The sequence below is a fragment of the Triticum urartu genome, chromosome 2A (genome assembly GCF_056163025.1).
Source record: "Triticum urartu cultivar PI428250 chromosome 2A, HENAU_Tu73, whole genome shotgun sequence".
Taxonomy (NCBI): Eukaryota; Viridiplantae; Streptophyta; class Magnoliopsida; order Poales; family Poaceae; genus Triticum; species Triticum urartu.
In genome coordinates this window covers 83,951,317-83,978,355 of record NC_141874.1, presented here as the reverse complement: position 1 = coordinate 83,978,355, position 27,039 = coordinate 83,951,317, and the positions used below count along the sequence as shown (strand labels likewise).

The 27,039-nt window shown below is 43.9% G+C and overlaps 2 protein-coding genes and 2 pseudogenes across 2 annotated transcripts; 1 reads left to right on the top strand and 3 right to left on the bottom strand.

Moving 5' to 3' along the window:
- The first annotated feature begins 10,387 nt into the window (after window positions 1-10,387).
- LOC125535839 (uncharacterized) lies at window positions 10,388-15,028 on the top strand. The gene is made up of 12 exons (XM_048698908.2): window positions 10,388-10,831; window positions 11,123-11,353; window positions 11,441-11,494; window positions 12,023-12,067; window positions 12,214-12,333; window positions 12,553-12,701; window positions 12,813-12,960; window positions 13,393-13,476; window positions 13,581-13,696; window positions 14,031-14,089; window positions 14,203-14,293; window positions 14,384-15,028. The coding sequence occupies exons 2-12, from the start codon at window positions 11,254-11,256 to the stop codon at window positions 14,609-14,611; spliced, it is 1,194 nt and encodes a 397-aa protein (XP_048554865.2). The 5' UTR covers window positions 10,388-10,831; window positions 11,123-11,253; the 3' UTR covers window positions 14,612-15,028.
- A 138-nt stretch (window positions 15,029-15,166) lies between these two features.
- Window positions 15,167-18,170, bottom strand: LOC125535838 (L-type lectin-domain containing receptor kinase SIT2-like). The gene is made up of 2 exons (XM_087543236.1): window positions 17,329-18,170; window positions 15,167-17,102 (listed from the first exon to the last, which is right to left on the bottom strand). Exons 1-2 carry the CDS (start codon window positions 17,950-17,952, stop codon window positions 15,657-15,659), a joined length of 2,070 nt encoding a protein of 689 aa, XP_087399362.1. The 5' UTR covers window positions 17,953-18,170; the 3' UTR covers window positions 15,167-15,656.
- A 1,946-nt stretch (window positions 18,171-20,116) lies between these two features.
- LOC125535088 (L-type lectin-domain containing receptor kinase SIT2 pseudogene) lies at window positions 20,117-22,638 on the bottom strand (annotated as a pseudogene).
- Window positions 22,639-24,010: 1,372 nt separating this feature from the next.
- On the bottom strand, window positions 24,011-26,454 carry LOC125541078 (L-type lectin-domain containing receptor kinase SIT2 pseudogene; annotated as a pseudogene).
- Window positions 26,455-27,039: the final 585 nt, after the last annotated feature.

The following is a 27,039-nucleotide window of genomic DNA, read 5'->3' as shown; positions in this document are numbered from 1 at the left end:
TGCTCTGTTTGCGGCAGGACAACTCAAAACAAAGACAAGAGATATTTGCGTGATATGGGAATCAAAACCTCTGGGAGATTATATAATGAATTTTTACCGACCAAAATACGTAATGTGAAAGAAAACGGAGTCCAGAGAGCACACGAGGTGCCCATGAGGTAGGGGGCGCGCCCAGTAGGGTAGGGCGCGCCCTCCACCCTCGTGGAGGCCTCGTGTCCTTCCTAGACTGCTTCTTATTTTTCTAAATATTCCAAAACGGAGAAATATTGCCTTAAAAACTTTTTTGGAGTCGGTTTACTTACTGTACCACATACCTATTCCTTTTCGGAGTCTGAAACGTTCCGGAAAGTGTCCCTTATGTATTCCTCCGGGGTTACGGTTTCAATAACATTGGTTTCAACATTTATGGGATTACCTGAGATATAATGTTTGATTCTTTGACCGTTCACCACCTTCGGATTTGTAACTTCGAAGTTGTTGATTTTTATGGCACCGGAACGATAGACCTCCTCGATAACGTAAGGACCTTCCCATTTAGAGAGAAGTTTTCCTGCAAAAAATCTTAAACAGGAGTTGTATAGCAATACATAATTACCTACATTAAACTCACGCTTTTGTATCCTTTTATCATGCCATCTTTTAACTTTTCTTTAAGCAACTTGGCATTTTCGTAGGCTTGGGTTCTCCATTCATCGAGTGAGCTAATATCAAATAACCTCTTCTCACCGGCAAGTTTAAAATCATAATTGAGCTCTTTAATAGCCCAATATGCCTTATGTTCTAGTTCGAGAGGTAAGTGACATGCTTTTCCATAAACCATTTTATACGGAGACATATCCATAGGATTTTTATATGCAGTTCTACAGGCCCATAATGCATCATCAAGTTTCTTGGACCAATTCTTCCTAGACCTATTGACAGTCTTTTGCAAAATTAATTTGAGCTCTCTATTACTCAATTCTACTTGACCACTAGACTGTGGGTGATAAGGAGATGCAATTCTATGATTAACATCATATTTAGCAAGCATTTTATGGAAAGCACCATGAATAAAATGTGAACCACCATCAGTCATTAAATATCTAGGGACTCCAAATCTTGGAAAAATGACTTCTTTAAGCATTTTAATAGAAGTGTTATGATCAGCACTACTAGTTGGAATAGCTTCTACCCACTTAGTAACGTAATCAACAGCAACTAAAATATGTGTATATCCATTAGAGGAAGGAAAAGGCCCCATATAGTCAAAGCCCCAAACATTAAATGGTTCAATAACGAGTGAATAATTCATAGGCATTTCTTGACGTCTACTAATATTACAATTTCTTTGACATTCATCACAAGATAAGACAAACTTACGGGCATCCTTGAAGAGAGTAGGCCAATAAAAACCAGATTGCAATACCTTATGTGCAGTCCTATCTCCAGCATGGTGTCCTCCATAAGCTTCGGAGTGACACTTGCGTAGGATCTGTTCCTGTTCATGCTCAGGTACACAACGTCTAATAACACCATCTACTCCTTTTTTATAAAGATGTGGGTCATCCCAAAAGTAATGCCTCAAATCATAGAAGAACTTTTTCTTTTGCTGGTATGTGAAACTAGGTGGTATAAACTTAGCAACAATGTAATTAGCATAATCAGCATACCATGGAGCAGTATGAGAAGCATTTATGACATTTAATTGCTCATCGGGAAAGCTATCATCAACAGGTAGTGGGTCATCAAGCACATTTTCTAACCCAGGCACGTTGTCTGCAACGGGGTTCTCAGCTCCCTTTCTATCAACAATATGTAAGTCAAATTCTTGTAGCAAGAGAACCCATCTAATAAGTCTAGGTTTAGCATCTTTCTTTTTCATAAGATATTTAATAGAAGCATGATCAGTGTGTATAGTTACTTTAGAATCAACAATATAAGGTGTGAACTTATCACCAGCAAATACAACTGCTAAGAATTCTTTTTCAGCAGTAGCATAATTTCTTTGAGCATTGTATAGGGTTTTACTAGCATATTGAATAACGTTTAATTTCTTATCAACTCTTTGCCCTAGAATAACACCTACATCATAATCACTAGCATCACACATAATTTCAAAGGGTAAATTCCAATCAGGTGGCTGAAAAATAGGTGCAGAGATCAATGCTTTCTTAAGTATTTCAAATGCTTCTACACAATCATCATCAAAGACAAATGGTATATCTTTTTGTAATAAATTAGTCAGAGGCCGAGAAATTTTTGAGAAGTCCTTAATGAACCTCCTATAAAATCCGGCATGACCAAGGAAACTTCTTATACCTTTGATGTCCTTGGGGCATGGCATCTTTTCAATAGCATCAACCTTGGCTTTATCAACTTCAATACCTCTTTCAGAAACTTTATGACCCAAGACAATACCTTCATTAACCATAAAGTGGCACTTTTCCCAATTCAAGACAAGATTAGTTTCTTCATATCTCTACAAAACTCGATCAAGGTTGCTCAAGCAATCATCAAAAGAAGATCCATAGACGGAGAAATCGTCCATGAAAACCTCACAAATCTTTTCACAAAAGTCAGAGAATATAGCCATCATGCATCTTTGAAAGGTAGCAGGTGCATTACATAAACCAAAAGGCATACGTCTATAAGCAAATGTACCAAAAGGGCAAGTAAAAGTAGTCTTTGATTGATCCTTGGCTGACATAGGTATTTGAGAGAAACCAGAATAACCATCTAGAAAGCAAAAATGTGTATGTTTGGATAATCTTTCTAGCATTTGATCGATAAAAGGTAAGGGGTAATGATCCTTTTTAGTGGCCTTATTTAATTTGCGGAAATCAATTACCATCCTATAACCTGTAATAATTCTTTGAGGAATCAATTCATCTTTATCATTAGGAACGATAGTAATACCTCCCTTCTTAGGGACACAATGGACAGGACTTACCCACTGACTATCAGCGACGGGATAGATTATACCTGCCTCAAGGAGCTTTAGTATTTCCTTTCTTACCACTTCTTTCATTTTTAGGATTCAGCCATCGTTGATGATCACGAACTGGTTTAGCATCTTCTTCCAAATTTATTTTATGTTGACATAGAGTGGGACTAATGCCCTTAAGATCATCAAGAGTATACCCAATAGCAGCACGGTGCTCCTTCAGAGTTTTCAATAATCTCTCTTCCTCATGCTCTGAAAGGTTAGCACTAATAATAACATGATATATCTTTTTCTCATCAAGATAAACATATTTAAGAGTATTAGGCAACAGTTTAAGCTCAAACACGGGATCACCCTTGGGTGGAGGAGGATCCCCTAGGATTTCAACAGGCAAATTGTGTTTCAGAATAGGTTCCTGTTTAAAGAATACTTCATCTATTTCCCTTCTTTCATTCATAAACATATCATTTTCGTGGTCTAGCAAATATTGTTCTAAAGGATCACTAGGAGGTACGACAATAGAAGCAAGACCAATAATTTCATCCTTACTAGGTAATTCTTCTTCATGGTGTTGTCTACTAAATTTAGAGAAATTAAATTCATGAGACATATCATCTAAACCGATAGTAACAACATCCTTTTTGCAATCTATCTTAGCATTAACAGTGTTCAAGAAGGGTCTACCAAATATAATGGGACAAAAGCTATCTTGTGGGGAACCAAGAACAAGAAAATCAGCAGGATATTTAGTTTTCCCACACAAGACTTCAACATCTCTAACAATTCCCATTGGTGAAATAGTATCTCTATTGGCAAGTTTAATTGTGACATCAATATCTTCTAACTCAATAGGTGCAATATCATGCATAATTTCTCTATATAGGCTAATAGGTATTGCACTAGCACTGGCAGCCATATCACATAAACCATGATAACAATGATCTCCTATTTTAACAGAAATAATAGGCATGCCTACCACATGTCTAGGTTTATCTTTAGCACAAGGTTTAGCAATTCTAACAGTTTCGTCACAGAAATAAATAACATGCCCATCAATATTATCAGCCTAGAGATCTTTAACAATAGCAATATCAGGTTCAACTTTAATTTTCTCAAAAGGTGTATGAGTTTTAATATTGCTTTTACGAACCACAGTTGAAGTTTTAGCATGATCCTTTATCCTCACAGGAAAAGGTGGTTTCTCAACATAAGCAGTAGGAACAATAGGATCATTATAAGTGACTGTATTTTCTTCAACTTTAATAGGTGCAACTACTTTTACTTCTATGGGAGGATGATATTTAAACCACTTCTCCTTGGGGAGATCAACATGAGTAGCAAAAGATTCACAGAAAGAAGCTACTATCTCAGAGTCAAGTCCTTATATAGTGCTAAATTTACGGAAAACATCGGTATCCATAAAAGATTTAACACAATCAAACCTAGGTGTCATACCTGACTTCTTACCTTTGTCGAGGTCCCAATCTTCAAAGTTGCGTTTAATTCTTTCCAATAAATCCCATTTGAATTCAATAGTCTTCATCATAAAAGAGACAGCACAAGAAGTATCAAGCATGGTGCGATTGCTATCAGAAAGTCGAGCATAAAATTTTTGAATAATCATTTGTCTTGAGAGCTCATGATTGGGGCATGAATATAACATTGATTTAAACCTCCCCCAAGTTTGAGCGATGCTTTCTCCTTCGCGAGGCAAAAAATTATATATATAATTGCGATCACGATGAACAAGATGCATAGGATAAATCTTCTGATGAAATTCTAATTTCAATCGTTTGTAGTTCCATGACCCCGTATCATCACATAGCCTATACCATGTCGATGCATCTCCCTTCAAAGATAAAGGGAAGACCTTCTTCTTAACAACATCTCCGGGTACTCCTGCAAGCTTAAATAATCCACAAACTTCATCCACATATATTAGATGCTCATTAGGATGCTTTGTTCCATCTCCTACAAAAGGATTAGCTAGCAGTTTTTCTATCATACCCGAAGGAATTTCAAAGCAGACATTTTCATTTTCAGTAGGTTCAGTAGGTTGAGGAGCAACTCTTTGCTCTACTGGTCGGGGTGAAGATACCCCGAACAACCCCCTCAGAGGATTACTTTCCATAATAACAAGTGACAGTAAATTTTAGCACACTATATAAATTTTTACTTACAAAATTCCACCTACCAAAGGCACTTCACTCCCCGGCAACGACGCCAGAAAAGAGTCTTGATGACCCACAAGTATAGGGGATCTATCGTAGTCCTTTCGATAAGTAAGAGTGTCGAACCCAACGAGGAGCAGAAGGAAATGATAAGCGGTTTCCAGCAAGGTATTCTCTGCAAGTACTGAAACAAGTGGTAATAGATAATTTTGTGATAGGATAATTTGTAACGAGCAACAAGTAACAAAAGTAAATAAAGTGCAGCAAGGTGGCCCAATCCTTTTTGTAGCAAAGGACAAGTCTGGACAAACTCGTATATAGAGAAAAGCGCTCCCGAGGACACATGGGAATATCCTCAAGCTAGTTTTCATCACGTTCATATGATTCGCGTTCGGTACTTTGATAATTTGGTATGTGGGTGGACCGGTGCTTGGGTACTATCCTTACTTGGACAAGCATCCCACTTATGATTAACTTCTATTGCAAGCATCCGCAACTACAACGAAAGTATTAAGGTAAACCTAACCATAGCATGAAACATATGGATCCAAATCAGCCCCTTACGAAGCAACGCATAAACTAGGGTTTAAGCTTTTTTCATTCTAGCAACCCATCATCTACTTATTACTTCCCAATGCCTTCCTCTAGGCCCAAATCATGGTGAAGTGTTATGTAGTCGACATTCACATAACACCACTAGAGGAGAGACAACATACATCTCATCAAAATATCAAACGAATACCAAATTCACATGACTACTAATAGCAAGACTTCTCCCATGTCCTCAGGAACAAACGTAACTACTCACAAAGCATATTCATGTTCATAATCAGAGGGGTATTAATATGCATATAGGATCTGAACATATGATCTTCCACAAAATAAACCAACTAGCATAAACTACAAGGAGTAATTAACACTACTAGCAACCTATTAGCACCAATCCCGGACTTGAAGACAAGAATTGGATACAAGAGATGAACTAGGGTTTCGAGAGGAGATGGTGCTGATGAAGATGTTGATGGAGATTGCCCTCTCCCGATGAGAGGAGCATTGGTGATGACGATGGCGATGATTTCCCCCTTCCGGAGGGAAGTTTCCCCGGTAGAACAGCTCTGCCGGAGCCCTAGATTGGACCGCCAAGGTTCCGCCTCGTGGCGGCGGAGTTTCGTCTGAGAAGATGGCTTATGATTTTTCCTCATGGAAAGACTCCATATAGCAGAAGATGGACATCGGAGGGCCACCAGGGGGCCCACGAGGTAGGGGGGCGCGCTCAGGGGGGTAGGGCGTGCCCCCACCCTCGTGGGCAGGGTGTGCCCCCCGGTGAACTTCCTGCGCTCCGTATTTTTTATATATTCTGAAAACGTCTTCCGTGAAGTTTCAGGACTTTTGGAACTGTGCAGAATATGTCTCTAATATTTGCTCCTTTTCCAGCCCAGAATCCCAGCTGGCGGCATTCTCCCTCTTTATGTAAATCTTGTAAAAAAAGAGAGAATAGGCATAAGTATTGTGACATAATGTGTAATAACAGCCCATAATGCAATAAATATCGATATAAAAGCATGATGCAAAATGGACGTATCAGTCAGCAACGGTGAAGTTTCACTTCGTACGGTTGGGGTTCCCGTCACAACCCTTTTGATTTTTGCGCGACTGCTAGTGGTGTTGTATAGCCTTATCTTTGCCCAAATGACTTAAATGATACCAATCGGTTTAGAATTAAGTGTCGCAGAATGGATGTCTCTAGAGGTATTCCATTGCTTGAGGCCCTTCCCAGTGTTCCACGGCGGACATGTGCTAAGCACGCCACATAAGCGAAAGAATGACATGTCACAACATTTAAGAAGGGGAGATAGCACTTTGGTGACCCTAGGAAGAACCAATGCCAAGCGCGAGAACCTAGGCAAACTACTTAAATGAAACAGTTTGACCAATGCATGAAAGACTTTAGGTGCTAACTCATTAAATAAAGTGTGCGTAGCAACAACAAGTTAAGCACCTACGCATTGGGGAGTTGAGTTGCTAAGGTATTTAATGCACTTAGCACCTCATTTAAGCACCTTTGCATTGGAAGAGGTCTGATACATCTGTTTGACTGACACTTAGTCCCAGACAAAGAGAGTAGAACATCGGGGTCAGAGATTTATTAGCTTGTCAACGCTGTGTTTAATACTCCCATTATTTTTCAAAAATTATCAGATTATAAAAAATTCACTGAAAGTACAAAGCATCTCAAATATATAAAAAATACATCGACGTTCCAAGACCTTGAACGACTACTATTGCCGCTAGAACGAGACGCTGTCGCCGCACACCTACCGGAACCGGTTTGCCTTGTCGATGACAGCCGGAAAGTCTTCATGCACGTGACCCTAAGGACCAGCGCCCTAAGCCGTAGTTGTCGTCATTGAACCTTTGCATAGATTGAAGCACTTGACATCCCGCCGCCCCAAGGAGATGGCGGGAATCTACGTCGGAGCTCCGTCGACTGTGTCCATACGGACTAACTCGAGAAGGATCGGAGCTCTGAAGACAAACTCCAAATAGAGAGTCGCCATCCGCCTAAGTGCCATGATTGCGAGGACTAAAAAACCCTAATCTAAACTAACTAACCAAAGTAGGGGCACCAAAATTTCCGTCCCTGCCACCGACCGCCAAAGCGGCAGGCAGAGGGAAGGTAGATCCATGGGCTCGCCGATGAAGCCTGAAGGACAGAGTTTGCTCTAGCCACCTAGGCTTAGGGGAGCAAACAAGAGACTCCCTTTGTTCTAAATACAAGCGCATTTGACTTGATGCATGATTTTGAATACTGCCATTTTCTACTTATCATAAAATATCCGAAAATTTGATTAAAAATACATAGTGTACAAGTTCAGAAAACCGACACACAGGAGTATATAGTAAAACCAATGTATATGGAAGAACTTGATCGACAACTCTATGGGCATTGCGTGAAGCCTAAATGACCTCTCTTACGCTGCCCTATGTGAGTTTAACACACATGAGTACATTTTAGGATGGATGAAGTATATGTTAGTACGCCAAGTTTTTAAAATCATACATATATTTATTAGCATTTATGACATTCCCACATTTTGTTAGTTGTCCCTAGTTGTTTGGACCGGAGGTCGTATTACGGTAGATGACGCCCCTATCACATTTTGTTTACGCAACTAGATTATTACATGTTTTAAAGTACCGGCATAAGATATTCAGGGGATCAAACTCCCACAGAAAATCTAAACAATTCGAATAGCTATGCCTAGCCAACTCATGGCCAAGCTATTGGCTTCCATCTTTTTAAAGAACACAATGCATTCCATTAATATAGTAAAATATTGGGCATATCACCAACTACAATATCTGATACATACTTGGGAAATTGGCTTCAGAACAACCAACTTTCATATAAATGCCATGGACTGCTAAAGTGCGAGGTGCTACATTATATTCACACTTACATTGCACTACAGATATAACACTTAAGACCACGTGTATAAGAAATTTAACCTCCTTAAACAAAGTGCCTAGAGTTTTTAGGTCATATTCATCACTAACAATAGCTTGCATCAGCACCATGTTATATGTCTCAAACATCACTTTTTGACAACCCTTTTGAATAGCAACATGCACAATTTGTTGAAAAGATAAAAGTTCAGCATATAGTGGGTTTGAAACATGCTCCAGGTTACATGCTACTGTTGCTAAAGTTGCAGAACTTATTAACACTTCATGCTACTAGGAGAGGCAGCTATCTATGAGGAATGCACTTTCTTTTGCCGCAATTTTACACGTGTAATTTTTTCACATTGTCCTAGGGAGGTTAATAGGGCAGCCCATAATTTAGCTCAATTTAGTATGGGCAATCAAATGTGGCAGGAACCCCAGATTTTATTCGTGCTGTTCTAACAGGTGATGTAACTCTTATTTCAGATCAATAAAAACCGCTAGTATGGCTTTTCTCGAAAAAAAAGAAACACACGGACTCTGTACAAAGCTACTGTAGGAAGAAAAACCGAAATCACTAATTGAAGATTACGCATTACAAAGATCACTCCCACCTCCTCAGATTACGTGTTACAAAAAACCACTTGTCGCAACCTGGGGTTTTCCCTTTTTTCGTAGATCCGTTTATTCAAAATATTTTATCTCTTAAACCGTGCGTCCAAATCTCGAATCGTTTTCACCGTTGGATTCCTCACGTCGAAATCTTCAAAACTAGATCCCATGTTGATATGTTTTGACAAACTTTTTTCATCAAAAAAACCGGACGGAAAAAACCGAACGAAAAAACTGAACCGGGAACACGGGTTTTTTCCCTTTACGAAAGAGGCACGCCTGTGCCTCTCGCGAAAGCACAACCGTGCCTCTCGCAGAAGCAAAATCATGCCTCTCGCGAAAGGAAAGAAAACACGTTTTTTCCCATTTCCGAGAGGCACGACTGTGATTCTCGCGAAAGCATAACTATGCCTCTTGCAGAAGCAAAACCATGCCTCTCACGAAAGAAAAAAATAAATAGAAAATGCTTTTTTTCTCTTTCCGAAAGGCACGGCCCTGACTCTTGCGAAAGCACAACCGTGTCTGTCATGAAAACAAAACCGTGCCTTTCTCGAAAGGGAAAAAAAATAGAAAACATGTTTTTTTTGTTTCCTAAAGGCATGGTCGTGACTCTCGCGAAAGCACGACCGTACCTCTCGCGGAAGAAAAAATAACAGAAAATGCGTTTTTTTCCGTTTTCAAAAAGCACGGCCGTGACTCTCGCGAAAAGTACAACCGTGCCTCTCATGGAAGGAAAAAAAATAGAAAACACGTTTTTTTGTTTCCGAAAGGCACGGTCGCGACTCTCGCGAAAGCACAACCGTGTCTTTCGCGGAAGAAAAACTGTGACTCTCGTGAAAGAAAAAAACCCGCATTTTTTCACGTAAAAAATAGTTTTTTTATTTTTTACCCAAAAGCTAAGGAAGATCGGTGAAAAACCGAAACGTTGAAAAAATACATAAAAAAACCGTTTAAAAGGCCAAAAACGTGTGCGGAAAAAAAATCAGAGGAAGCGCCCAGAACGCGACACGTGGTGGGCGGCTGAGAGCACATCAAGTGGCACTCATCGTTGCGAGGCTCGCGAAGTAGTTGCTCCAAGAAAAACCTCTGTCTTCCCCAAAGCAATGCTTCACGCTAACGGGCTTATACAGGCCTTTTTCTGCTGGAGCAGAAAAACAGGCCTTAGCTGAAAGTGACCGTGGGCCGGTCCAGCAGAGCTAGGGCGATCGCGACGTGCGATTCTTCGTCGAGAGCAAAAAGAACACGAACTCCCTCCCTGGACAGCCGCCGCCGCCCTCCTCTCCTCTCCTCCTCGTCACAGCACACGCACACGCCTCCATCCCCACGCGGCCACGCGACATATCTTCCCCTCCATCCTCCTCCACTTCCTCTCTCCCCCTCTCACCGGCCTGCCGCCGCTCACCCCCTCGCCACCCACCAACGACCCGCACGTCTCCGTCGCCGTCGTCTTGATTCCGGCCACCGCCGTCCTACCCCTCCTCTCCCCGCACCTCCTCGCAGCACGCAGCACCTCCACCCGCGCCCCCCTGTCTCGCCGTCGGCCCCTCCCCGCAACGTCTCGGCCTACAGCAGTCCCGCCCGCCGTCCGGCTACCGACCTCCTGTTACGGTGACGACAGATTTGAGCGCAGCAACACCTCCTCGCCCCCCCCCCCCCCCCCTCTGCACCACGTAGCAAGGTAATCTCCATCTTTCCCTGTTTTTAAAAAAAATTTCTTTACATGAACTGATGCCATGTTTCGCTTGATATGGATGTTTGCCTGTGTGTATAGAAGAAATTGATACAGATGTTTTCTTGCGGTGTTTATGAATTGACGCCATCTCTGTGTATATTTAGATGTAATTGCTGATGAGTGGCATGTTGTTTATGCATCTGAATTGATTCATGTCGTCGTACGTGCTTGTGTGTGTGAGTGAGATGTTGAACAGCATGCATCTGTTTACACGAATGTTTGCATCTGTTTACACAGCCCGACCAAACACACTCTTAATCTCGAACGCCTCCGCACCGCCAAGAAGCGCGTTAGGAAGTGAGGATCCGCTATTGTTCTCTCCGGCCACGCTCGCAGCAGCCAAGACGCCCACAGCACCACCGGCAGCCATGAGTATCTCAGGCGAGGTCCCCGACGAAGGCTCTGACGGCGAGGAGGTCTTCATCGACGAGCAGGACATCATCCAGGAGATACACCTTGACGAGGAAGGTCAGTGCTTCTCCTCATCCTGGCTAGCGGCTAGCAGCTTCTTCCTCCCTTTTGCTTTGCTCTGTGCTTACTGCTGTCCTCGTTCAGATCTCCCCGACCATGACGATGATGACGAGGACGATGAGGAAGACCAAGAGATGGGTATGTGGCAGCTGATCGTAGCGTTTCTGTCTACTGCAGAACTTGCTAGGACTGGTTATGTTCAGGGCATGCTAGCCCAATTGTTAATCTTCGCTCATGGGTCGTTTTGATCCTCCACAAAACAATGATTAATTAGACTATTTCCCTGCTACTTCTGGCCTAGAAAATTATACATTGTACCAAACTTCTCCCACCGTAGTACCTTATTCAGGATTCACCTGGTTTAGTATTGTCATACTGTTCACAAGGCTAACATATTACGTTTGCGTTTGTTCTTAATGGAATAAGATAATGTCTTTTAGCAATGATGAATGGATATGTCGTTTACACTGAATCTTTTGCAAGTGAGCTCAGCCATGACTCTTCTTCCAGGAGTACCTCACATTTTCATTTTGATAAATGTTGGTGCTATGCTACTAGTTATTTGCTTACTTTACATTCAGCTCACTCCGAATAATCTGAAATACTTCACTGTGAGATTTAAATGTGCTAGTAATTCAAGTTTCTTTTTGTTCTTTGTTGTTTCAGATGAGGTTGAGGATCATTCAGCTTATGCATTTCATGGGCATACAGGCAAGACCTCATCGAGCAAATTAACTTAATACATCTTGTGATGTTTCGTTGTTTTCCACTAATAAGTTAGTTAGATTCACCATGCAGAGTACCCATGCACTGAAAAACAATTCTGGTAATAGTTGGTCTTCATATCTTGTATACAGATGAGGTCTTTGCTGCTGCGTGCAGTCCTGTAGATGCATCACTTGTTGTCTCTGGTGGTAAAGATGACAGAGGGTTTCTTTGGAGGATTGGATCTGAACAGGATTTTCAGGAGCTGACTGGTACGATTAGCTCATCTTCAGTAGTCTAGTGAGATTTCCGTACTTGATTTTTCTGTGCAAATGTTTCTCGGAACTTTCTCTATGCTTCATCACCTATCACTGCTCTTAAAATGCCTGTTCCTATTTCTGATATCTATACTTTGCATCGATATGTACCTTAATGTGTCAGTGTATGCCTAGAATTGTCTACCAAGCTTACAATACCTATTGCCAATACAGGACATGGAGACACGGTGTGCACTGTCGCTTTCAGTTCAGATGGGAAATTGGTGGCTTGTGGAAGTATGGATGGACAGATAAATGTATGGGATACAGCTACACGGACACTTCAGGGAACGCTTGAGGGTTCCTCAGGATCAGGCTTTGAGGTGAGATGATCCATCTCTTTCATTGGCTGACTATATATATCCATAGCCGTTTCCATTGCGGTAATCGATGATTAGTTACACGGTGTAACTATTATGTCTTTTGTTTTGTAGTGGCTCAGATGGCATCCACGCGGTCACTTGATAATTGCAGGATCAGAAGACTGTAACGTATGGATGTGGAATGCTGACCACAATGCATTTCTGAATACATTTGCTGGTCACAGTAGCACAGTGACATGTGGTGATTTTACCCCTGATGGTACTGTGCAATTTCTTCCAGTTTTATTTATATCATGCATTGTTAATGTTGTTAAGCAACCTCTGAATAAGGTTTAATATACCACCCAAGTCTGGACTTTATTTGTCCTGTTTCTGGAATGCCTTGGCATGAAAACGTACCCTTGTTTGTGACAATCTGTTTTTAGTTATCAACACAGAGCTCCTTTATATCAGTTCAGATTTCAGAGAAACATATGGATCGTGGTGTATTTAACACTTCTTCTGCTAAGTTGTGTTCTAAGCTAATTTCTGTTGAACTAGAAGTGATGATAAAAAAAATAGCAAGGGCAAATAACAGAATGACCTGTATGATGCTTTAACATTTTAGCTCCTTTTTACTTGCTTACTTTAGAAGTTCAGATCTCTGATGTAGCATATTCATTTTCAGCTAATTCACGTGTTTCATATGAAGGTAAGCTTATATGTAGTGGATCTGATGATGCAACATTGAGGATATGGGATCCCAAAAGCGCACAATGCAGACATGTTGTTCGGGGTAAATAATTTTCTTTGTTGTAATTATCATATATTCATATGGTTGTTTCTGTATGTTCTCTGTCAACCCTGAACTTTACCATCCAATCCTTTACCTTAATCTAGGTCATGGCTATCATACTCAAGGATTGACATGCTTAGCCATTACTCCGGACTCCCAGTCAATTGTTAGTGGCTCAGAGGATAATTCTGTGCACATTGTGAGCATAAACTCAGGCCAGGTGGGTGCATTTTATGGTTCAAGTGTTTCCCTTTCTTTCCATATTCTTTCTCCGTTCAAATATAAAAAAGGTTGATAAATCTTCTAATGCAAGTTGGCTTATTTGATGCAACTTGTGGTTCTGACCATTGGTTTGTTTTGTACGGTAGATTATGTAAGAATATCTTGATTATTGATTACCTTGTTTTGGTTGTAGCAATTTCTGTAGGATTTTTGTTCCTAAGCTCCTGGTTTTGTTTTCTTAGGAAATTTACTTGTACCCTGCTGGTAGTTCTTGAACTTTTAGAAATATGTGCTGGTGGATCTTTGTGTGAGAAGTGTCGCTTGTTCTGCAGGTTGTTGGTTCATTAGTTGGCCACACCAATTCCATCGAGTGCATTGGCATCTCGTCGAGGTACTGTTTGGTGATATGTTCTTGGATCATTGGAGCCTGTATGGTAAATCTGTTGCACAATGCACATTGCCTTGCTATTGACCTAAGCTAGCTGGTGCCCCTGTTACCTGCAGGTACAACTGGGTGGCTACAGGGAGCATTGATAGAACTCTCATTATCTGGGACCTTGCTCGTCAAGCAATTCGATCTACTTGCGAGCATGATGTGAGTGTAGAAATCAATCTACATTTTTGCTTGTATAAATATTTCTATGTCGCTGTGAACTTACCATTATTGGTGGTGTCTGACAAGCAGGAAGGTGTGACATGCCTGGCGTGGCTGGGTTCGTCGAGGTATGTAGCGTCGGGGTGCATCGACGGCATGGTGCGCATCTGGGACAGCCTCTCCGGGGACTTGGCTCGCACGTTCAGCGGGCACAGGGACGTCGTGCAGTCGCTGGCTGTCTCTGCCGACGGCAACTCCATAGTCTCGGTCTCCACGGATAAATCTGCCCGCGTCTTTGACATCTCTATGTTCAAGTGAGAAAAAAATCATAGGAGCAACAGCTTGGTTGATTTGGTTGGTCAGTCAAGATTGGGGTTTATTCAGCTTGTATGGCAGGAATTATACTTACAGGCTTGCAGCCATCATGGGGTATTCAAACTTGGTACTTGTTCTTGACATGTTGTCAGTGGCGCAAGTGGTACAAGAGTCACAAGACCCTCCTAAGTTGAGGGTGGTCGGTCGTGTGTACAAGCACTTTATTTACCTAACGTTGGGGTTTTGCTTGACATTCTGCTGCATTTCCTCCTTGCTGCTGCTACCGATGGAAGGAAGCAACTTGTGCTTGTTGGTACTGCTGAACTGGCAATGGGCTTGCTGCTAGTTATATGTTGCGCCCATACTTTGTGCTGGATGAGGTTGTTAATTCTACATGGTTGTTTTTGTTGATTCTGTTTATATATTGGCTTAAATATTAACCTAATTGCTTAAAAACGCAACCTATATTGGCTTAAAATATCATAACAGACGAGTTGGGATTACAACAGAAGGATATCTAGGTGCTTAGAAAAATAAACCGGATTTTTTTGAAGCACCAGTGCCTATTTTTACAAGAGAGACGTCTAATTAAGTGTCTACCCTGATGCTTAAGAAAAGCTTGGTTTATTTCTCAAAGCACCCTGCATTGTACAAGGCCTAACAGACTAACATCCTTGGAGTGGTAGTGGGAACTAACACCCTTGGAGTGATAGTGGGAAGCTCTGTAGAGGCTAACAGGCTAACACCCTTGGAGTGGTAGTGGGAAGCCATGTACAGGCTAAAACAGAAATCGAACTAAGCTTACACCTTGCCAGGGACTTGCGACAGGGACTCTGGAGTCTCAGGAAATGGCGGTTACCACTATTTCATTACCAAAAGTGTTACTGATTACTGAAATTCATGCACAAGAGAGAATTTTCACTACGAAAACTCGTGCCTTACAATAGCAAAAGAGCTCCCTTGGGATACTTGGACAAACGCAGATCAAACATGGCACTTCAAGAACATTGCGAGAAGAATAAAAAAGAGAGGATTCAATTGCAAGCATTCACCTCCCCTCTTGCGGAATCTCCACTGAAGACTCACCAGGTACAGTGCCCATACTCGTGTTCGATGGAGGACACGACATTATGTACGAGTCGAACCCCTCATTCTGCATCATCGCTATCGTGCTGTAACTCATGTAGGTTGGAGGTGGGTCAGGAGTTGTCTGGTCACGGTCCAGGTATTGCATGACCTTCCGCATGCTAGGCCTTTCATTGGGCGATGGGTAGGCGCATAATAAACCTAATTTGAGAAGGATGGTGGCTTCCTCTGTGTTGAAATTCCTCATGAGACGTGGATCCACCGCATCCAGAATTGAGCCACTGCGATGATGTTCAAGCACCCAGTCGACCAACACTACTTGTGTGATGTCCTTGTTGCTTCCAATTGGCCTACGCCCACAAGCGACCTCTAGAAGAAACATGCCAAATGCGAACACGTCGGTTAAAGGTGTCGCCTTTCCTGTGCGTATAAGTTCTGGTGCAAGGTACCCCATGGTGCCCACCACATGTGTTGTTGTAGCAACCGTCCCATGGTTATATAACCTTGCTAGACCAAAATCACCGAGCCGTCCAATCATCTGACTGTCCAAGAGCACATTACTAGCCTTTATATCTCGATGGATGACGATTTGCTCCCATTCCTCATGAAGATACAACAAACTTGATGCAACATCTTTGATGATCCGATACCTCTCGGATAAATGTAGAGCTGGCTTATTTTCATTATACAAGTACTTGTCAAGACTACCATTTTCCATGTACTCATAAACCAATAGAAGTTCACCCTTTCGCCGACAATAGCCTAGTAACTGAGCGAGATTACGGTGGCGGAGACGACCAATGCTCACCACCTCTGCGATGAACTCCCTTATTCCTTGTTTTGAATCATGTGACACTCTCTTCACCGCAACCTCCAAATTGGACGCAGAAAGCACTCCTCTATACACTCTTCCAAATCCTCCCACACCAAGTAAATTCGTACCGGAAAACCCCTCAGTGGCATGAAATAGATCCCTGTACGCGAAACGGTGTGGGCCAAACTCGTCCTCCCAATCTTCTCGAACCTCAGCAAATCGACGCCGATGCCACAAGAAGAAGAAGAAGAAGATGACAACTAGCATTGCAATGACAAGCAATGTCACAGCTAGTGGCAACACGATATCCAAGATCTTCGACCGAGGTTTGGGACCCAGGCGTGGTAGGACAGGAAGCTTGGAGAAGTCTAGCAGCGGGGCAGGTCCGTCCAAGCTAAAACTCCATCCAAGGACATAGTGGTGTGTACCTACGCCCCAACCTCCGGAAGCCGAAAAGCCAACATACATCTTGTCCGCCATGATTGAGGAGAGACCAATGAGTTCGGAGAGTAGAGGAATCTTGGGCTTTGGTAGCTGCACGGGCGCTAATGTCACATTGAGTTGTCTGACCTGTGCATCATAGTCTACCCACACCTGCACATGGTTTTGAATTTCAGTTTTAAAAATATTTCAACGATATCTGAAATGACTGATTTAGGTTTACATTTCGGACAGAGGACCAAAATTTTCACTTGAATTTGATTGAGATCCAACTAATTTTTTTTTGAATCCAAAATGTTACTTTGAAAGTAATTTGAATTTATGTTTACTACTATAATTGCTGACATGATGAAATTACAGTGAAATGGAAAACCATGACCTGCAGCGGTTGGCGGCTGTTCAGCCTCTGCTCTTGAAAGGCGCCGTTCTCGTCGCTGTAGTACCCAGCCTGCTTGGCCTGCCGTGAGATGAGGCTGTTGACGTCGATGCCGATGTGGTTGCTGTTGATGTCACGGAACTCGACGTCCATGATGGTGTCGAGCTCAACCGCCAAGATGGGATCGCTGGCCGTGCCATTTGTCGCGTTGAGGAGGCCCAGGTACCGCCCGCTCTCGGCAGCTGAGAGGTTCGAGGTCGGCGCGACGACGAAGGCAAGCCCGTAGCTGGTCAGGCCATCGTATCTTGACCTAATGGCGAACACGAAGGACGCGGAGAAGGACCGCGCCATGGCGGCGCTGTTCGTCATCGTGGTGGAGCTGTCGAGGAAGCGGAGTGGTGCGGGGTGGAAGGCATGGCCTGTTGTCTGGTACTCCGTGTCGGTGAGCAGCAGGAGGCCGTTGGGCGTGACGGCGGCGACGCCGTCCAGGGTGAGGTTCGCGGCGGCGAAGCCTTGGTAGGCGAACTGGCCGTCTTCCGCCGCCACGGCCACACCTCCGTCGAGGCTCAGCAGCAGGAGCAGACCAAGGGCTAGCATAGGCTGCATAGTTCCCTGACACTCGTGCATTGTTGCCTTCTCCACACTTATATAGAGCAAAGATTCAGCGGCTGGGGACTCCAGATGAACTGTGAAAAGTGTAGCAAACCACGCACAACCTAGGCCTGCATTAGGAGCTTGCGCACGCAGGAGCCACTCACAGGAAGCTGCGAGGCACCCACACACAGCTCACAGCTCAAGCAAGCAAAATATCTCACTAAGACTCGCACATAGCTCCAAGCTCATAGTACAAGCAAGACGCCGGCCGTGCTGGAAACTACACGGAGACTGGACGTGTCCGGCAACTAGCAATTGGAGGCTTGCGGTGAGTAGCGCTGCTTTCCCGAGTAGTATCTTTCACAGTAGGCACGAGCGTTAACTTGTCATTGCATGTGGAAGAATGCAGGAAACTAAGGATGTCCATGGACTTCTTGGGCATATCTGAACAGTACGTACTGTCTCATATCTACTACCTCTATACCAAAATATAAGACGTTTTACAGTTTAATTTGGACTACAAAAACGTCTTATATTTTGGTAGGGAAGGAGTAGTTCATCTAGGACCAGCCAAGACAGTGTCTCATGAACTCTTTGATTCCGATCGATCCTTCAGTGCAAAATGATTTTTCATTTACTAGTTGGTTGGCGTCACAGTTTTGGTACCGCCGTGTGAATGTTTGCTTCAGTGAGTAGTTGTAAATTTATGCACCGCTTGCTTCGGGCCGGGGATAGGACATTAGGACATCTCCAACAGTTGTATGATCATTGTTGGTAAAGTTATCACCTAGACTATCTTGATGACATGGCACATAATAAAAGAAGAGAGAGAACGAAACCGTATGAACCTGAAGCAACGCTCCATGCACAAGCTCTGAGGCAAGCCTGTTCATTTCTTCAACATTTAGTGGACCCATCTAGTTATTTAACATACGCCTAACATACGTCTCATTGAAGAGCCTGTATGATGTGCTGTTGGCTGCTGACGCGGACACTTATACCAACGATTGTACATACAAACTGTTGCAGATGCTCTTAGGAACATTGCTGATTTGTCTTCCCCTGAACATCCATGATCCATCATCCTCTGCATATGTCTGTAAGGAAAATTGTACATGTGGTGCCTGCGCCTGCGCTTTGGGACGAGAACTAAGCTAAATCACAACTGTAAAGATTGCTACGTACTGCATGTGCCGGACTGTGGGTCCTCGCACATGCTCAAATTTGTCCACATTTAGACCTGTTCAATTGACTGACATTAATGCATCGAGTAGTCCTACTAGTTTCGCTGGGACTTTATGTCGACTTGATAGACTATGTTATGAGTGGGTGCAATGTCTATATCATGTTGTGTAATTGTGAACTACTGGTCTTAATTAATACTCTTCACAAATCTAAGATTTTTTGGTATTTTAATATGGGCTACAAACGGACTAAAATGAGTGAGCAGACACATAAAATTGCGTCTATATACATCAGAATTAGAAAAAAGTTAGAACATCTCAAAATAGTGAACGAAGAGAGTATATTGCTATTTTTTTAGCAAAGGCCGTGCTGATTTTGTTCATCGAGTCTCTAACCGGCTTGTCAAGCTTCATGAGCTTGACCGAAGGTTTGGACTTGGCTTGTTGGACCTTCGATTCGAACCGAACCGAACCAAGCCTCGACCCCGAGCTTTTTGTCCAGCCCTACAACCATGCCACCATGTACCCTCACCCTATGTACGCGTGCTCCCTTGGGATGTATTTTGTGCCGACAGCTGATGCTCTGTCCCGACCCAAGGTGCCAATTACAGTATCATGTAATCATGCATTGAGGGGCCTCTTTGGCTCACTATGGAAATGTGCAGGTCTAGTAGCAGCAAAGCACTAGCACTAGAGATGATACTCCCTTTGATCCATGTTAATTGTCGTTGATTTAGTACAAAGTTGTATTAAATCAGCGACAATTAATATGAATTGAAGGGAGTACAATTGATTACTTTACACCCATAGTGTTACTGGTTACTAAAATTGATGCTCGAGACAGAAATATTTCACTATGAAAACATGGTTTCATACATACATAAGTAAAAGAGCTTCCACCAGAATACGCGGATCACATGATATTAAAAGGGAAACTCATGTCACGGTTTGATTATAAGCGCTTGAAGAAATAGCTAAAGGAGAATAAAATGAGAAGATTCAATTGCAAGCATTCATCTCCCCTCTTGTAGAATGGTCACTGAAGACTCACCAGATACAAAGCAAATGCTAGTATTCGACAGAGTGCACGCCATTTTGTACGAATCGAACCCTTCGTTATGCATCATCGCTATCATGTTGTAACTCACATAGGTTGGAGATAGATCAGAAATTGATTGGCCACGGTCCAGGTATTGCACGACCTTTCGCATGCTAGGCCTTGCACTTGGTGATGGGTAGGAGCACAATAATCCTAAGTTGAGCACGAGGGTGGCTTCCTCTATGTTGAAATTGCCCATGAGTCGTGGATCTACCACATCGATAATTGATCCATTGCAGCGATGTTCAAGCACCCATTCGATCAACATTGTTTGTGTGTTGTCCTTCCTGCAGCTGATTGGTCTACACCACATGCAACCTCTAGAAGAAACACGCCAAATGCGAACACATCGGTCAAGGGTGTTGCCTTCCCAGTCCGTATAAGTTCCGGTGCAAGGTATCCCATGGTGCCCACCACATGTGTTGTTTTAGCAACCGTGCCATGGTCGTATAACCTCGCTAGACCAAAATCACCCATCCGTCCATTCATCTGACCATTCAAGAGCACATTGCTTGCCTTTATATCTCGATGGATGACGATTTGTTCCCACTCCTCATGAAGATACAACAAACTTGATGCAACACCTTTGATGATATTATACCTCTGAGGCCAGTGTAGAAATGGCTTATTTTTATCGTACAAGTACTTGTCAAGACTACCATTTTCCATGTACTCATAAACTAAGAGAAGTTCACCCTTTCGACGGCAGTAGCCTAGTAACCGTGCGAGATTTCGGTGGTGGAGACGGCCAATGCTCACCACTTCTGCAATGAACTCCCTTACTCCTTGTTTAGAATCATGTGACACCCTCTTCACTGCAACCTCCAGATTGGACGGCGAAAGCAATCCTCTGTACACTCTTCCAAATCCTCCTACACCAAGTAAATTCCTACTCGAAAACCCTTCGGTGGCATGAAACAAATCCTTGTATCGGAAACGATGTGGGCCAAACTCATCCTCTCAATCTTCTCTCACCTTGGCAAATCGGCGTCGATACCATAAAATGAAGAAGACAACACCCATCACTGCAATGACAAGCAATGACGAAGCCAATGGCAGCACGACATTCAAGATCTTGGACCGAGGCTTGGGACCCACACGTGGCAGAGCAGGGAGTTTGGAGAAGTCAAGAGGCGGGGCAGGCCCGTCCAAGCTGAAGCTCCATCCAAGGACATAGTGTCGCGTGGAGTCGATACCTGACGAAGACGAGAAGCCGACGTACATCTTGTCCGCCATGACCGTGGAGAGATCAATGACTTGGGAGAGCAAAGGATTCTTGGGCTTTGGTACCCGCACCGGTGCTAATGTCACGTCGAGTCGCCTGGCCATGGCGTCGTAGTCAACCCACACCTGCATCGGTCCGCGGCTGTTCAGCCTCAGATCTTGAAAGGCGCCGTCCTCGTCGCAGTAGTACCCAGCCGGCTTGGCCTGCCGAGAGATGAGGTTGTTGACGTCGATGCCCACGTGGTTGCTTTCGATGTCGTGGAGCTTGGCGTCTCGCCGTGCCGTTTGTTGCGTTGAGGAGGCCCAGGTATTGTTGGCTGTTCGCCGTTGAGAGGTTGGAGGTCGGAGCGCCCACGAAAGCAAGCCCATGGCTGGTCATGCCATCGTATCTGGACATGATGGCAGAGACGAAGGACATGGAGAAGGACCGCGCCATGGCGGTGGTGTTTTTCGCCGTTGCCGCCGTGGTGGAACCTGTGCGGAAGTGGAGCGGCGCAGGGTGGAAGGCGTGGTCTTTCGTCGGGTGATCCGAGTTGGTGAGCACCAGGAGGCCGCCGGGCATGACAGTGGCGAGGTCATCCAGCGTAAGGTTCGCCGTGGCGATGCCTTGTCAAATGTTACGAGTTAGTGCTGTCTAGCATAATGAGTTGCAACACCTAGCAATTACAGCTTAGTGCTAGAATGTAGAAGGTCTAGAGACCTCTCTCTTGATATTCCACGTCCTAATGACTTGTAACCCTGGTTTTTAATTTCAGTTTCAGAAAAATTTCAGCACCAACCAAAATCACTGAAATTCAATGAATTTCAGTGATTTCAGTTTCCATTTCAGCCAAATGACTGAAATATTCACTTGAATTCAATTAATTTTTTTAAATTTTTAAAAAATATTTTGAAATATATTGGAATTGTTGTGCTATATTGAAATTGCTGAAATATTTTGACCGAAACGTAACATTTCAGTGTCTGCTGAAATTACTGAAATTCAGTGGATTTCACCGAAATCCCACTGAAAGTGAAAACCATGCTTGTAACTGAACATGTACATGTACTATATAAACAGCCCAATACAATGAGGATTATCACAGCAAATATCTCTTCTATCTTGCCTTGGTAGGCGAACTCGCCGTCTTCCGCCGCCAGGGCCACCTCTCCGTCGAGGCTCAGGCTCAGCAGGAGGAGCAGACCAAGCGCTAGCACAGACTGAGAAAGCATGGCGCCTCGTGACACTTGCAAGGAGCAGACCAAGCCTCTCGTTTTGACGTTGTGGATGGGTGATTGCTTTGACGGTGAAGAGGAGACGCCGGGCTGTGGAAACTACACGGAGAAGGACGTGTGTTGACAAGGAATACTACCATTTTTCAGATCTGGAGTATCTTTCGCAGCGTGACTCGTTAGCTGGTTAATTAAGCACCGTGCCGAGCGGGGCAAGGCAGAGAGCGTAGCCGTTGCACGTGGAAGGAAGCAGGAAAGTAGTGCCCCTGTCCTGGTTTATTAGTCCTTCTCCTATTTAGATTCATATTTTGGCTATGATTTGTTCTAATAAATATATATTATATATAGTAAAAATAATATTATCATAAACTATGTTTAAATATGAATTCAACGATATAATTTGTTTTGACATGCATTAACATTTTGTTACTTAAATTTACGGTCAAAGTTTGACATAAAATACGAAGAGGGACAATAAATCATGACAGAGGTAGTAAGGGGGAGGGTACCTCATGGACACAGCGACGGCTGATGCTGAAAATGATTTTCAGTGTGCTAAAACATCGAATTCAACGTAATACGTCTGCCTCGTACAACTACAAATATGATAGGCCCGCGACACTAATGGCTATCTGCTTCCACAGAGTCCACCGTCTTGAGCTCGTCGTCTATGTATGTCTTCTACCTCAATAGGCTAAAGCGCGTGTCAGGTGAAAGTTGCTCGCTGGGGAAGAATCGGTTACTTAAAGGGTGTGAATAGGTCCCAGTCAACTGAAACTTAACCAAACCGCAACAATTCATGTTATGCACGTACTTTGTGCTAGATTATTAAGTTGCTAATTCTCCTGAAACTCGCTTCGGTCCAAACTGCAACAGTTTAAGGCTACATCGCCATATGCTCGTACAAATTCTCCAGAAACTCGTTTCAGTCCAAACCATAACAAAATTATTGATTGGTTCATAGAGCTTGATGCCTAGGCAGCATAAATTCCCCATAATTTAGGGGGGGATTAAGGGAGGTTTATCGGAGAGATTAGGGGAGACGTAGCCAAATTCCCTGTAATCACAGGTTTTTGTTTGAATTATGTATGCAATGTTGGAGTGGAGAACAGCGGCCGAGGAGGGCAAAAAATTTGGGCATCACTTTTACCACATCTGTTAAAGCAACAACCATGGCGGTGATGAATTTTCTCTCCCTTCTGCCCTATATTGTTTTTCACGACACCAATTTTTCATCATCTGTTTGAGATGCTCTTGGGATATCGCTAAGCAAATCCTTACTAAGATTACACCTCGCCAGGGACTAGTAGTGGACTCTGGAGTCTCGGCAAATGGCGGTTACCACTATTTCCTTACCAAAAGTGTTACTGATTACTGAAATTCGTGCATGAGATAGAACTAGTTCACTTAGACAAACTCAGATCCAATATGGATTACAAGTTCTTAAAGGAACATTGAGAGAAGAATAAAAAAAAGGTGCAAATTAAAAGCATTCACCTTCCCTCTTCAAGAATTGACACCGAAGACTCACCAGATACAACACAAATATTCATATTCGATGAAGGGTACGACATTATGTATGAATCGAACCCTTCATTCCGCATCATTGCTATCCTGTTGTAACTCATGTAGGCGGACATGTCAGGAATTGACTGGTCGCGGTCCAGGTATTGCATGACCTTTCGCATGCTAGGTCTTGCATTGGCCGATGGGTAGGAGCATAACAAACCTAATTTGAGCAGGAGGGTGGCTTCCTCTGGGTTGAAATTCCCCATAAGACGTGGATCGACCACGTCAAGAATTGAGCCGTTGCGGTGATGTTCAAGCACCCAATCGACCAACACTAACTCTGTGATATCCTTGGTACTGTTGATTGGCCTACTCCCACATGCGACCTCAAGGAGAAACACACCAAATGCGAACACATCGGTTAAGGGTGTTGCCTTCCCGGTGCGTATAAGTTCCGGTGCAAGGTACCCCATGGTGCCCACCACATGTGTTGTTTTAGAAACCGTGCCATGGTCGTATAACCTTGCTAGACCAAAATCACCGAGCCGTCCATCCATCTGACTGTCCAAGAGCACATTGCTAGCCTTTATATCCCGATGGATGACAATTTGTTCCCATTCCTCATAAAGATACAACAAGCTTGATGCGACACCTTTGATGATCCGATACCTTTCAGGCCAATGTAGAGCTGGCTTATTTTGAGTATACAAGTACTTGTCAAGACTACCATTTTTCATGTACTCATAAACCAAGAGAAGTTCACCCTTCCGACGGCAGTAGCCTAGTAACCGTGCGAGATTCCGGTATTGGAGACGGCCAATGCTCACCACCTCCGCAATGAACTCCCTTAGTCCTTGTTTAGAATCATGTGACACCCTCTTCACCGCAACCTCTAAATTGGACACAGAAAACAATCCTCTGTACACTCTTCCAAATCCTTCTACTCCAAGTAAATTCCTACCCGAAAAGCCCTCAGTGGCATGAAACAAATCCTTGTATGCGAAACGATGTGGGCCAAACTCATCCTCCCAATCTTCTCTCACCTCGGCAAATCGGCGCCGATGCCACAAGAAGAAGAACACGGCAGCTAGCACGGCAATGACAAGCGATACTGCGGCCGGTGGCAACACGGCGTCCAAGATCTTGGACCGAGGCTTGGGACCTAGGCGCGGCAGGGCGGGGAGCTTGAAGAAGTCTAGCGTCGGGGCGGGTCCGTCGAAGCTGAAACTCCATCCAAGGACAGAGTGGTGATTATCACCGGGAGTACCGCTAGAAGCAGAAAAGCCGACGTACATCTCTTCCACCATGACCGTGGAGAGATCAATAGCCTCGGAGAGGAGAGGATTCCTGGGCTTTGGTACCTGCACAGGTGCTAATGTCACGTTGATTCGCCTGGCTTGGGCGTCGTAGTCCACCCACACCTGCATCGGCCTGCGGCTGTTCAGCCTCAGATCTTGGAAGGCGCCGTTCTCGTTGCTGTAGTACCCAGCCGGCTTGGCCTGCCGTGAGACGAGGCTGTTGACGTCGATGCCGACGTGGTTGCTGTCGATGTCGCGGAACGCGACGTCCATGATGGTGTCGAGCTCGACCGCCAGGATGCGGTGGCTCGCCGTGCCGTTTGTCGCGTTGAGGAGGCCCATGTACCGCCCGCCGTTCGTAGCCGAGAGGTTCGAGGTCGGAGCGACGACGAACGCAAGCCCGTAGCTGGTCAGGCCATCGTACCTGGACGAAATGGCAAACACGAAGGTCGCGGAGAAGGACCGCGCCATGGTGGTGCTGTTCGTCGTCGTGGTGGAACTTTCGAGGAACTGGAGTGGCGCGGGGTGGAAGGCATGGCCCGTGTTCGCGGACTTCGTGTCGGTGAGCAGCAGGAGGCCGTTGGGCATGACGGTGGCGAGGCCATCCAGCGTGAGGTTCGCGGTGACGAAACCTTGGTAGGCGAACTGGCCGTCTTCCGCCGCCAGGGCCACCTCTCCGTCGAGGCTCAACAGCAGGAGCAGACCCAGGGCTAGCACAGACCGAGAATGCATTGCTCCTTGCCACACTTGCAAGGAGCGGACCAAGGTTTTTCTTTTGACGCTGTAGAGGGGTAGTTGCAGGTTGGGTTTTCTCTTTGATGGTGAATAGGCCGGGTAGAAAACTACAGGGAGAAGGACGTGTGTCGTGTGCTGCAATTGGAGCCTTGCGGTGAGGGGTACTGCTTTCTTTCGTAGTGTGACTGGGTAAGCACCGTGTCGCGCGCGGCAAGAGCGTCTGTCGTTGCGCGTGGAAGGAAGCACGAAAATAATGAGGTCTCTCTTTCACCTTTCCAAAGAATCTATGGACTCCTTCCGCCTGGCAGTCTGACAGCTAATATTTACTTCTCCCTTGAAATAGATTTTCGTCGGACGCCGCTGTTCTAATCCCGAGCTCATGTGAGTCCGGGTGAACAGTAAAATTAAAAAAAAAATCAAATAATTCTAATTTTTTATGTGAAAGTTGAGAAAATGTGTGTTTGCTTGCAAAATTTCATCACCATATGACATTCATGAAAACCGTGGCAAAAAAATTCGATGCTCCAAAATGTTTTCAAACGCATTTTGGAGCATCAATTTTTTGCCACATTTTTCAAGAATGTCATTTCATGATGAAATTTTGCAAGCTATGAAAACATTGTTTCATACAAAAAAAATCAGATTTTTTTATTTTATTGTTCACCCGAGCTCACATGAGCTCGGGCTTAGAACGACACTACCTATTTTATCCTTACTTCTATATACTTACTTCATCAACTATGTAATTGCCTGTGCGTTGTGACGAGGATAATACATATTTTAATGGTTCAGCACTAATCAGGTTTAACTAGATCGTTGATGGCGCGCGTTGCCGCGTTCGTCTATTTTGGCTCTTATA

Coding starts and splice junctions, on each gene's coding strand:
- LOC125535839 (XM_048698908.2), top strand. CDS start 11,254: ATGAGTATCTCAGGCGAGGTCCCCGACGAAGGCTCTGACGGCGAGGAG. Junction 14,090..14,202: donor TGCATTGGCATCTCGTCGAG/GTACTGTTTGGT, acceptor TGTTACCTGCAG/GTACAACTGGGTGGCTACAG. Junction 14,294..14,383: donor GATCTACTTGCGAGCATGAT/GTGAGTGTAGAA, acceptor TCTGACAAGCAG/GAAGGTGTGACATGCCTGGC.
- LOC125535838 (XM_087543236.1), bottom strand. CDS start 17,952: ATGCACGAGTGTCAGGGAACTATGCAGCCTATGCTAGCCCTTGGTCTG. Junction 17,103..17,328: donor ACAGCCGCCAACCGCTGCAG/GTCATGGTTTTC, acceptor AACCATGTGCAG/GTGTGGGTAGACTATGATGC.